General features: G+C 36.1%; 1 protein-coding gene across 9 annotated transcripts in view; it reads left to right on the top strand.

The window, feature by feature from the left end:
* TRPC1 (transient receptor potential cation channel subfamily C member 1) overlaps positions 1–3,301 on the top strand; it is a 63,041-nt gene extending 59,740 nt beyond the window's left edge. For all 9 annotated transcript variants that reach the window (XM_070793646.1, XM_019966426.2, XM_070793631.1 and 6 more), the window contains 2 exons: positions 188–382; positions 1,400–3,301. In XM_070793646.1, the coding sequence (XP_070649747.1) occupies positions 188–382; positions 1,400–1,627 (423 nt within the window). In that variant the 3' untranslated portion in view covers positions 1,628–3,301. The remainder of the gene's footprint in view (positions 1–187; positions 383–1,399) is intronic.
* Positions 3,302–13,420: the final 10,119 nt, after the last annotated feature.

Below are 13,420 nucleotides of genomic sequence, written 5' to 3'. Positions count from 1 at the left end.
ATTAAGTGTAAATCGTTTTAAAATGTAAATAATGTATATTAATTGCAAGTCTGGAACAAAATTTTTACCTCCAAGGTGTGGAAACATTTGAACAGTTTTAAGCAGTGCATACCAGTCCCACCATGTATGTACGTGTGTATGCATGCCTAATCATATCCTGTGTTAGTTTTTCATTTGCCTCTTATAGAATCATGAAGACAAAGAATGGAAGTTTGCACGAGCAAAATTGTGGCTTAGCTACTTTGATGACAAATGTACATTACCCCCACCTTTCAACATCATTCCTTCGCCAAAGACTATCTGCTATATGATTAGTAGCCTGAGTAAGTGGATTTGCTCTCATACATCAAAAGGCAAGGTTAAACGGCAGAACAGCTTGAAGGTAAGAAGTTAGATGTTTGAACTGCAACATGATAATTTTAATAATTCGTAATTTCAGATGTTTCCTAAAGCATAAATATACAGAGTCCTAAGGGCTAAGATTTATGCTGTTTTATACTAATTTGTTGTAGTCATAAAGGAATTAGCAAAACCGCTTAAGAAAACGGGCTAATCCTGTATCCCTAATGCATGGCATAGAACCTATCATAAAGTACGGCTTCAATAAATATTTACTGAAAATGCAAGAGAGGTGTGATTTTTTTTTTCATGAATTCTCATCTCACAGTTTTAGAACAAGGAAAATATTCAAGATATCTAGCCTGTCAGCATAAATAAAGAGTGACTCCCAGAGTGAACTCATATTTTTTTCATTCTTTTTGAAAGTTGTTTAATATATGAATAATTCAATCCATGTTGCTATAAACCAGAAGTTGGCAAACCTTTTCTGTAAAAGACCAGATAATTAATATTTTAGATTTTGTGGGCCATGACAAAATTACAGATTTTATGTGGGTAGTAATATAACAAGAGAGAAAACAAATTTCCATAAAACTTTTATTGATGAAATTAAAAATAAAACAATAATTGAGTAATACTTCTTTATATATAATATAGGTCCATTAATGAAAAGAGTGGAATTCTATATTGGAATAACCCATTTTGTTTAATCGGGGTTCAAAGTTAGTTTTCCCCATCATCAAGTTAGTTACACATGTTCATCCATAAAAGCCACTCTTTGCTCATAGGCCGTCAGATATAAGAAGTGGGCCATATTTGGCCTGTGGGTCGTAAGTTTGCTAATCCCTACTATAAGGATTTTAAACTAAGATAAGCATACAGGTAAGTGAGTAAAACAAATATGCAGGGCATATTTATTTGAAACATGTTGAATATTAAAAAATATCATCTAATAAAGCATTACAAATATATATTTGTATCTGTAAACTTTTTTAAAAATTCACCTCATTTAAGTATTTTCTTACGTACGTTATTAGTATCGTATCACTTTGTTTTGAAGGAATGGAGAAACTTGAAGCAAAAGAGAGATGAAAACTACCAGAAAGTGATGTGCTGTCTGGTGCATCGCTACTTGACTTCCATGAGACAGAAGATGCAAAGCACAGATCAGGCCACTGTGGAAAATCTAAACGAACTGCGCCAAGATCTGTCAAAGTTCCGAAATGAAATAAGGGATTTACTTGGCTTTCGGACTTCAAAATATGCTATGTTTTATCCAAGAAATTAGCCATTTTCTAAATTGTGTAGAGAATAATTTTCAATATTATAAATCTAAAAGACTGCATTTGCATAACTTACAATTAAATTAATAAGATATATATTGAAATAAAGAATTATGTAAAAGCCATTCTTTGAAATATTTATAGCATAAATATATGTTATGTAAAGTATGTATATAGGATTAGTTTTTTTAAAACCTGTCAGTGGCTTTTTGCAGGAGTAAAACAGATTGAGTAGATAGATTTTGTTAGCATGCTATTTAGTTTTCTTGTTTAAATAGTGCTTAATTTTTTCCTTTCTGCTTAAGAAGTGCAGTTAGAACTGTCGTAACTATTGCCAGAAGGTTTTGTAAAAATGAAGATCAGCAAAGGTGGACTGATCTTTCATGTGACACACTTGAGATACAGAAGTCACGTTTTTAAAAATCTTTGTTTTAGGAGTTTACATATAGTTCAGTATTGTTGTTTCAAAATATAGGTTTGCCTAAAACAGTATTCTGTTTTGTTCTTTTGTTATAATCTTAAGCAGCAAAGATAAAGCTCTAATGAATATTTGAATCTATTTATGGGTCTATACATTAAATTCACTTCAATGAGTTTGTTATTGTAATATATTTACTTTTACATGGTTGTAATCACTTTATATCTTTCTTTTTTTCACTTAATAGTATTTTATATATACATTTTCATTTATTGATAGTCAGTCCACATATTTAAATTTTTATAGAATTATATAGCTTTTGAAAAATATAGTTAGTAGACTTTCATTTTATAGCTATGGAGTATTTGATTATGTTTATAAGTTTGCACAACTGCTTCTGTGAAATTAGGTATTTATTGGCTTTTATTTTTTTTATTATCACAGTAGTGATGTAATTTTTTTTCAAGTTGGAGTGAATGTTCCTAGTTATAAAGCTAACTCAAAATAAGGACTTAGAAGATAATTCTTTAGCATGTTTGGTCACAGCCTGTTTTGTTTTTGTAAACATTGAAAGACCTTTTAATGTAAGGATTTGTCATATTTTTGAACTAAGGTTCTTGATCTTGTCTCCCAAAGAATTCCCCAGGATTTAGCAGAGCTGCTATAAAAGTGACTTCATGCTTACTTGTTGCTCATTCTTGACGCTTAGAATAAAAAGCATTGACTTTTTAAATAGAATAAAATATATATTTAAATTTTTTCCTGTGTTCATATAAGGGATATAGATAACATTTTTCATAGGGTACTGCTTATATATTCTTGCAGCATTTCCAGTTAAGACGTTATTATATATATACAATTATCTTCTTAACTGAATGTCTGATGGTCTTAAGGCCACAGGGTGCGGGTAGCCCTTGGTCTGTAAGTACCACCAATCCAGGGATCATGTTGAAATAGTATTGTGTTTCGTCTGCTTTTTACTTTTTATTTTTTAATTTCTAAATTGTAAGTGTTCCCTCTTTTGGGCAAATTCTTATAAAAATGTTTATTGTAAAGTTATATATTTTGTCTATGATGGGATTATGCACTTCCCAATTGGGATTTTACATCAGGGTTTTTAGTCATTCTAAAAAATATCTAATTATTAAATCAAAATATTTATAGAGTGCCTACTGTATGCATGAGTTACTTATGAGGTATATTTTGAATGACAGCATATTGTAAGAAAAAAGGTAAATAAAACTTGACATTAGATTATAAATTGGCAGAGTCTGTTCATTATATTATTATATACTTTGAGATATAATTCACATATCATAAAATTCTCTCTTTTAAAGTGCATGGGTCCCTGATTTTTTTTTTTAATTATGGCAACAAAGTTCTAAAATTCAAAGTGTAATATCAGACCCTTATATATCCCTTCCTCCCTGTGGTGGCAATTACGTTTAACTCTTGTAGCTATTCCTTCTTATGTTTGTAAATACAATATTTTGAAATGATATGTCTATACAAACACCCTGTATATGAGTATTTATTGCAACTTTATTCAAGATCCCAAGTTGAAAACAACTGAATGCCCTTAAGCTGGTGAATGGATAAGTAAATCATACATCCATACAGTGGATATCTTCTCAGCAATAAAAAGGCATTGTATGAGCCAGAGTTCAGCCAGAGAAGCAGAACTACTAAGATATTTGCAGGCACACCTGTATGTGTGAGTGATTTGTTCACAGGGATTTGACATCACACAATTATTGGACTGGATAAGTAGTCTCCAGCTCTGTTTTTATATCTAATTCTGGAGCTTGAAGTTCATAGGGTAGGCTGTTGGGAGAGGAAGACAGATGTCAAAGTGGAGGAAACACAGACAAGCTAGAACCCATGAGGATGGACTGAGACCCATGTCACTTGTCACTGTCTCCAGCCTTGATGATGTGGGTATCCTGTGGGAGAAGTTACCCTTTGGCACATTGATGAACACACTTGGCCCAGGAATCAGAGAAACTGAAGGACAGTCCAAGGAAAAGTGAAACAGTTATAGTCCTGGCTGCTGCCCCTCACCAACCAGTTGATCCAGGAGATAAGTTTCAACATGTGTCAACTATGAAAGGGCCTGGAAAAAAATCCCAAATGCCTGCTGCTCCACTTCTGCCCTCCAAATTTCACACTGAAATGTGTCTTGGGGCCCACCCTACTTGTTGGCATACAATGGAGAGAATTCTGGGAAACATAATTCAGCCTGCTCAAGTTGACACAGAAACAAACTGTTGATATATGCAGTAACATAGATGATTCTTAGAAGTACTATGCCACCTAAGGAAGCTTGTCACAAAAGGCTACAGGCTGAGATTCCATGAGTATGACATCTTAGAAAAGACAAAACTATATTATGGGTTACCAGGATCTGGTGGGAGGAGAAGATTGATTGCAAAACTCATCAAAGTATACATTTTAAAAGCGAGAATTACACTTTAGTAAACCTGTCAATCACCAGATGGTCAACACCAAAATCAGATTGATTATATTCTTTGCAGCCAAAGATGGAGAAGCTCTATACAGTCAGCAAAAACAAGACCAGGAGCTGACTGTGGCTCAGACCATGAACTCCTTATTGCCAAATTCAGACTTAAATTGAAGAAAGTAGGGAAAACCAATAGACCATTTAGGTATGACCTAAATCAAATCCCTTATGATTATACAGTGGAAATGAGAAATAGATTTAAGGGCCTAGATCTGATAGATAGAGTGCCTGATGAACTATGGAATGAGGTTTGTGACATTGTACAGGAGACAGGGATCAAGACCATCCCCATGGAAAAGAAATGCAAAAAAGCAAAATGGCTGTCTGGGGAGGCCTTATATATAGCTGTGAAAAGAAGAGAAGCGAAAAGCAAAGGAGAAAAGGAAAGATATAAACGTCTGAATGCAGAGTTCCAAAGAACAGCAAGAAGAGATAAGAAAGCCTTCTTCAGCGATCAATGCAAAGAAATAGAGGAAAACAACAGAATGGGAAAGACTAGGGATCTCTTCAAGAAAATCAGAGATACCAAAGGAACATTTCGTGCAAAGATGAGCTCAATAAAGGACAGAAATGGTATGTACCTAACAGAAGCAGAAGATATTAAGAAGAGATGGCAAGAATACACAGAAGAACTGTACAAAAAAGATCGTCATGACCCAGATAATCACGATGGTGTGATCACTCACCTAGAGCCAGACATCCTGGAATGTGAAGTCAAGTGGGCCTTAGAAAGCATCACTACGAACAAAGCTAGTGGAGGTGATGGAATTCCGGTGGAGCTATTTCAAATCCTGAGAGATGATGCTGTGAAAGTGCTGCACTCAATATGCCAGCAAATGTGGAAAACTCAGCAGTGGCCACAGGACTGGAAAAGGTCAGTTTTCATTCCAATCCCAAAGAAGGGCAATGCCAAAGAATGCTCAAACTACCACACAATTGCACTCATCTCACACACTAGTAAAGTAATGCTTAAAATTCTCCAAGCCAGGCTTCAGCAATATGTGAACCGTGAACTTCCTGATGTTGAAGCTGGTTTTAGAAAAGGCAGAGGAACCAGAGATCAAATTGTCAACATCTGCTGGATCATGGAAAAAGCAAGAGAGTTCCAGAAAAGCATCTATTTCTGCTTTATTGACTATGCCAAAGCCTTTGACTGTGTGATCACAATAAACTGTGGAAAATTCTGAAAGAGATGGGAATACCAGACCACCTGACCTGCCTCTTGAGAAGTTTGTATGCAGCTCAGGAAGCAACAGTTAGAACTGGACATGGAACAACAGACTGGTTCCAAATAGGAAAAGGAGTACATCAAGGCTGTATATTGTCACCCTGTTTATTTAACTTCTATGCAGAGTATATCATGAGAAACGCTGGACTGGAAGAAACACAAGCTGGAATCAAGATTGCCAGGAGAAATATCAATAACCTCAGATAGGCAGATGACACCAGCCTTATGGCAGAAAGTGAAGAGGAACTAAGAAGCCTCTTGATGAAAGTAAAAGTGGAGAGTGAAAAAGTTGGCTTAAAGCTCAACATTCAGAAAACGAAGATCATGGCATCTGGTCCCATCACTTCATGGGAAATAGGTGGGGAAACAGTGGAAACAGTGTCAGACTTTATTTTTCTGGGCTCCAAAATCACTACAGATGGTGACTGCAACCATGAAATTAAAAGACGCTTACTCCTTGGAAGGAAAGTTATGACCAACCTAGATAGCATATTCAAAAGCAGAGACATTACTTTGCCAACAAAGGTTCATCTAGTCAAGACTATGGTTTTTCCAGTTGTTATGTATGGATGTGAGAGTTGGACTGTGAAGAAGGCTGAGTGCTGAAGAATTGATGCTTTTGAACTGTGGTGTTGGAGAAGACTCTTGAGAGTCCCTTGGACTGCAAGGAGATCCAACCAGTCCCTTCTGAAGGAGATCAGCCCTGGGATTTCTTTGGAAGGAATGATGCTAAAGCTGAAACTCCAGTACTTTGGCCACCTCATGTGAAGAGTTGACTCATTGGAAAAGACTCTGATGCTGGGAAGGATTGGGGGCAGGAGGAGAAGGGGACGACAGAGGATGAGATGGCTGGATGGCATCACTGACTCGATGGACGTGAGTCTCAGTGAACGGGAGTTGGTGATGGACAGGGAGGCCTGGCATGCTGCGATTCATGGGGTCGCAAAGAGCCGGACACGACTGAGTGACTGATCTGATCTGAAACCTGACTAAGATACATAATATTACAACATACCAAGATAAAGAGCCAAGAAAGTAATAGTAGAGGGACTTCTGGCAGTACATTGGTTAAGGCTCTGCACTTCCACTACCTGGGGCTTGAGTCCCATCCCTAGTTGAGGAACTAAGGTCCTGCATGCTGTGTGGTGCAGCGCCCCAAAGAAACAGGATTTTGTGATTTATTACCACTCCCAAAGGGAGCAATGGAATTTTTTTGGCCACACCACGTGGCACAGGTGATCTTAATAGTATCCCTGCCGGAGATTGAACCTGCGTCCCTTGCAGTGAAAGCACAGAATCCTACCCCTGGACTAACAGGGAAGTCCTGAAAACAGTGCTTGAATATTCAAAACGGGTAACTCATCACTAACCCAACACAGGTAAAGTACAGTAGTAAATGCCAAAGTGAAGGATTTTGTATTTTTGAAATTTATGTTAGCGATTCTAGATTTTTTGCTATTTCATATAAATTTTGAAATCTACCCATGAATTTCTACCAAAAAAGCTTGGGATGATTTTAATTAGAATTGCATTGTTATTGAAAATTTTGTTTTCTTCAGAAACTACAGTTATAAAATAACAAATAGGCTGAGGTTATAGGCTCTGGGGAGTGAAGTTATTCGAAATTACACTAAGAAAATATTAATAGTACCTGAGGTAATGGCTGCTCTGAATTTTTTTTTAAATTTTTAATTGAAGGATAATTGCTTTATAGCATTATGTTGGCTTCTAGGAAACATCAACATGAATCAGCCGTATGTTTACCCATGTTGCTCTGAATGTCTCATTTGTAAGTAAATTCATTAGCTTTCTGGCTGCTATCTTGATAAATACGTTGTGTTTCTTAAAGATATACTCAGAGGAAGTGCCAATGACAGTGTTCTTCATTTGATCGTGTCACACTTTTTTTTTCCTGCTCATCCTGCCTTCAGTTTGAAATACATACTTCAGATATGCAGCTCAAGAGTAGGAAAATTTTTATATTAGCTGCATGCTTATTTTTTAAAGTCGTCTTTAAGAAGCATGATTTCTGATATAAATTAAATTACTATAGTGCAAGAAGCAAGGCAGCATATTTGGGTAGAAGGTAAATATATGTTTCAATAACGAACTTTTTCAGCCAGATAATGACAGGTTTCTTCATCCTGCTACCAGCAATCCAGACCTTTCTCTCTGTCTCTCTTTTTCCATTAGAAAGACTATTTGATCAATCCTTTCAGTTATAGACAAAATTATTCTTATTGGAAGATAAAACTATCCAGTGCCATTTGAAAAGCGTTTTGAGACAGAAAGTGTACTAGCCACCTCATTAACTCATTCAGAAATTAATTCTGGGAGATAATTCAGCTCCACATTTTAAAACTCATTTCCCCCATTTTATATTTCAGTGGAAATAGCAATTACCATATTTACAGATTATTTTAAAGCAGAGGGGTTTTTCTTTTTTAAGGTATAAAACTAAGCTAAGCAGAAGAGGGGGCAGTTCTCTTTGTCTCCATCTTCTCAGCTGCTGGTGCTGATGTTAAGATTCACTGAATGAAAATGTACCCATTATCTATTTGTGTAAATATCCTGGAAATGATGGATATCCAGTCAGTTAGACAGGCTTCTAACAATTGCAGGCTCTAGCTGTCCTATTCCGTCAAATTGGATTGGACAATAACTTCGATCATCTACTTCAAACTTTTCAGTTCATAGAAAACTGACATTTTAAGTAATTTGTCCAGGTTGTATAATGACTGACTTGAGATCTTGAATTCAATTTATTTATGTTGGGAAAGATATATCCCCAAACTTTGCCTTTTTTTTTGGGTGGGTGGGCGGGTAATGAACTCCTCACTGCAGTTTCATCTTGGTCAGAGAATAGAACTTCAGATGTTCAGTCCCTACTTTTCTAAATGACTAGTTTGTGAAAGACTTTTAAGTTTATGACCAAGGTCAAAAGCAGAGAGGAAGATGAGCAAGAGGAAGAAGGAAAGGATGAACAGTGTGGTAGTAAGTATAAATAAAAAAGCACAAGTCAATCTTAGAAAATAAACAAGCCAGACCATGGAGGGGCCATGTGTTTAGAAGGGAGAAAATGGTTAGTTTTATTTCTGTGCCACTTTATATCCTGATCAATTTGGTTATTCAAGGATTTGGACCTGTACAGAATCTCAGAAAGAATCCAATTAAACTTTGTCATTTCAGAGATGAGGAAGCTACATCTCCAGTGCTACAGTATGAAGAAGAATCCAAGTCTTTGTCTCATCCAGGAGGCTCTTCATTGTATTATGTTAGTATTAATATCAGTTTCTTGCTCATGAGGTAAATTTATCAGCTGTATAAAGTCATACATGAAGCTTGTAATTTTTCTTAATATATTACTATCTCTATACTTTAAAACTCACTGTTTAAATTTAACCTAATCTTGGTATTAGAATGCCACAGGGACATCCTTTAAGCAAAAACTACTGTTTCAAATTTACATCTAATTAAATTTTAGCCTTTTAATTTTTTCCTTTGGTTTAATTTTTATTGGTGTGTAGTTGCTTTATAATGGTGTGTTAGTTTCTACTGTACAGCAAAGCAAATCAGCTATACATAAAAATGCAGTCCCTTTTTTAGAATTCCCTTCCCATTCAGGTCACCACAGAGCACTGAGTAGAGCTCCCTGTGCAGTACAGTGGGTTCTCATTAGTTGTCTATTTTATACATAGTATCAATAGTGTATATATGTCAATCCCAGTTTCCTGATTCATTCCAGCCCCATTTTCCCTCCTTGGTGTCCATATGTTTGTTCTCTACATCTGTGTTTCTGTTTTGCAAATAAAATCGATACCATTTAAAATTTAGCCTTCTAATTTAAAAAAAACCTAATTGTTGATGTTTTTAAGAGGAAGAAGCAAATTGCAAAAACAAAGTCAGACTTTTAAATAACTTTAAAACCCCTCAAAAAACTTCCCTGAATGTCCTAGAGCTTCTTCATCTGAATCCCTAATTCTCCACATCCATGTACACCACCACAGGTTCTGCATTAAAAAGAGACTGTTAGTGTGTGAATAATATCCCTCAGGTACTTAATTCGAAGTGCTTAATTATAAAAGATAAAATATTTATAGTTTGTTTTGGGTTAGGGCTAAGGGACAAACTTGTGAAACAATTCTAATCATTGCTTCAGGTTTTCTATTTGGCTAATCACATCATCTTTGCATTATAATAGTCTTGTTTCTTCCTTTCTAATATCATTTCTTTTTCTTGCCTTACTACACTGACCAGACTCTTCAGTACAATTTTTAATAGAAATGGTGATTTCAAGCATTCTTGCTTTATCACTGCTCTTACATGAAATATTTTCAATATTTCACCTATAAATATAAGATTTGCTGCAGGTTTTCTTCTCAACTTGAGGAAATTCCTCTCTGTTTATAGCTTGCTCAGAATTTATTTTTGTCATGAGTAAATGTTGAATTATATCAAGTGCTTCTTCCCACTTTAATCTATTGTGAATAGGGCTTAACAGGACCTTTCCCCATTAAGAGATGGTCTTTGCTTAGCTCTAGCTTAGTTTACCTGGTAATCTGATAATACAATGTGTCAACTATGTTGCTCCCTGATTGGTAAATTGCATTGGATTGAGAGGAATCCAATCCAATATAAATAAACTATAAATACCTGAAGGGGAGCCAGAGCTTTGGGCTTTCCTGAGTGTAACTCTTGTAACCAGGTGTGTCATCTATGAGGAGTCTGGGAGCTTGGCCTATGGAGTTGTTCCAAGAAATACTGGCTTCTGTGGAGATAGGACCTTCAACGGAGTGTCTGCATCCACCGGGCATGAATCTCGTCTCCTCGCATCTGAGACATCATTTAAGGAGGCAAAGAGAACAGCTCATGGATAGCTGATGTGAACTGCTGCCAGGTGGCTGCAAAGGCTCCCGTAGAAGAAAGTGTAACGGTGTCTCGTTAAGCTTTGGTGCCTGAGCTAAACCTTTCTGAGGATTTGATACCAGTGGAGGCTTGTGGCATTGCCAAGTCTGAGTAATTGTCCCTCAGATTCCCTAGTTGGGTATTACAAATCTATTAATGCAGTGAAATATGATTAGCGACTTTTTCTTTTTTTAAAATGACATTTATTTCCCCATGTTTCAGAAACATTTATTGTCTGATCCATTCTTTTCTAAAGATTTATTTATTTACTTGGCTGCCCCAGGTCTTAGTTGCGGCATGTGGGTTCTAGTTCCCTGACCAGGGACTGAATCTGGGGCCCCCTCCAATGGGAGCATGGGGTTTTAGCCACTGGGCCTCCAGGGAAGTTCTGATCATTGATTTTTCTGGTGTTAAATCAATCAAAACATTTCTGGGATAAACCCAACTTATCATGACCTATTTTTATCCAGAGTTTTTTTGGACAATATTTTATTTTAAGGTTTTTGCACTTACATTCATATATAAAATCAGACTAGTGATTTTCCTAAATCCTATTGTCTGTGAAAATTTTGATGTTGAAATTGCATTAATCTCATAAAAAGAATTACTGAGTGTTACTGCTCTACTTATATTCTAGAATAGTATATATTAGATGGGCAGTATTTGCCCCTCAGATGTTTTGTAGACCTTCTAAGTAAAATGTCTGGGCTTCGGGTTTTCTTTAAAGACAGTTTTAAAATTAGGATTGAATTTCACTAACGGTTATAAGACTATTTAGGTATTCTATTTGAGTCTGAGTGATAAGTCCTCTCCCCTAGCCAGGAATTTTCCCACTTCATCTAAGTTCTCAAATCTATTGGTATAAGTGGTCCATACTGGCATATGTGGTTTCTTACTGCCTTTTATGAGTCTGTAACATCTGTTGTAAGGACCCTTTCATGCCTAAATTGTTTTCTTGTCAATATTTTAAAACTTATTTTCTTGCTTAATCTTGTCAGTTTTATCAATTGTATTAGTCATTTTAAGAGAACCAATTCTTCATTAATTTTATTTATGATTCTATTTTACTCAATTTCTGCTTTTAGGCTTATTTCCTCCTTTTTTGAAGTGTATTCTGTTGTTATTTTACTAACTTTCTAATTCATATCATTCATAAAATATTTTTAACTTTTTTCTTTAGAATGTAAACATAAGGTTATATATTGCATTTCACACGTTTTAAAATTCAGTGTTTCTATTCAGTTTTTAATATTTTCTATTTTTCATTACAGTTTTCTTTTGATCATGAATTATTTAAAAGTACATTTCTCAATTTCCAACATCTGGGTTTTTTTTCTCTCATATTTTTTAAAACTATTGTGTACTTTGTATTATTAACTTCTAATTATTCATTGTTACTGAAGAAGGATGTCTGTGTGATACTAGTTCTTTGATATTTAATGGAATTTGTTTCATGGTGTAGTAAGTAGTCAAGTTTTGAAGAGGTTCCCTACTGAAATTAAAAGTGAATTTTGGTTCTGTTCTATGTCCATCAGATAAATTAGTTAACTGTTTCATTCAAATCTGTATCTTTTTCCCCCTTTACACCTGCCAGTTTCTGAGAGAAGTATGTTAAAATCTCTCACTATGATGGTGAACTTGTCAATTTCCATTTATGCTCTGCCAAATTTAGTTATATATTTTGAAAGATGTTATTCAGTTCAGTTCAACCGTTCGGTCATGTCCGACTGTTTGCGACCTCATGAATGCCAGGCCTCCCTGTCCATCACCAACTCCCGGAGTTCACTCAAACTCATGTCCATCGAGTCAGTGATGCCATCCAGCCATCTCATCCTCTGTCGTCCCCTTCTCCTCCTGCCCCCAATCCCTCCCAGCATCAGGGTCTTTTCCAATGAGTCAATTCTTCGCATGAGGTGGCCAAAGTATTGGAGTTTCAGCTTTAGCATTAGACCTTCCAATGAACACCCAGGACTGATCTCCTTTAGGATGGACTGGTTGGATCTCCTTGCAGTCCAAGAGATTCTCAAGAGTCTTTTCCAACACCACAGTTCAAAAGCATCAATTCTTCGGAGCTCAGCTTTCTTCACAGTCCAACTCTCACATCCATACATGACCACTGGAAAAACCATAGCCTTGACTAGATGGACCTTTGTTGGCAAAGTAATGTCTCTGCTTTTGAATATGCCATCAAGGTTTGGTCATAACTTTCCTTCCAAGGAGTAAGTGTCTTTTAATTTCATGGCTTCAATGGCTTCAATCACCATCTGCAGTGATTTTGGAGCCCAAACAATTAAAGTCTGACACTGTTTCCACTGTTTCCCCACCTATTTCCCATGAAGTGATGGGACCAGATGCCATGATCTTTGTTTTCTGAATGTTGAGCTTTAAGCTAACTTTTTCACTCTGCTCTTTCACTTTAATCAAGAGGCTCTTTAGTTCCTCTTCACTTTCTGCCATAAGGGTGGTGTCATCTGCATATCTGAGGTTATTGATATTTCTCCCAGCAATCTTGATTCCAGCTTGTGCTTCTTCCAGCCCAACATTTCTCATGATGTACTCTGCATATAAGTTAAATAAGCAGGGTGACAATATGCAGCCTTGCCGTACTCCTTTTCCTATTTGGAACCAGTCTGTTGTTCCATGTCCAATTCTAACTGTTGCTTCCTGACTTGCATACAGATTTCTCAAGAGGCAGGTCAGGTGGTCTGGTATTCCCATCCCTTTCA

The sequence above is a fragment of the Bos indicus genome, chromosome 1 (genome assembly GCF_029378745.1).
Source record: "Bos indicus isolate NIAB-ARS_2022 breed Sahiwal x Tharparkar chromosome 1, NIAB-ARS_B.indTharparkar_mat_pri_1.0, whole genome shotgun sequence".
Taxonomy (NCBI): Eukaryota; Metazoa; Chordata; class Mammalia; order Artiodactyla; family Bovidae; genus Bos; species Bos indicus.
The sequence above is the reverse complement of the archived record's forward strand: the minus strand, read 5'-3'. Positions and strand labels throughout refer to the sequence as shown.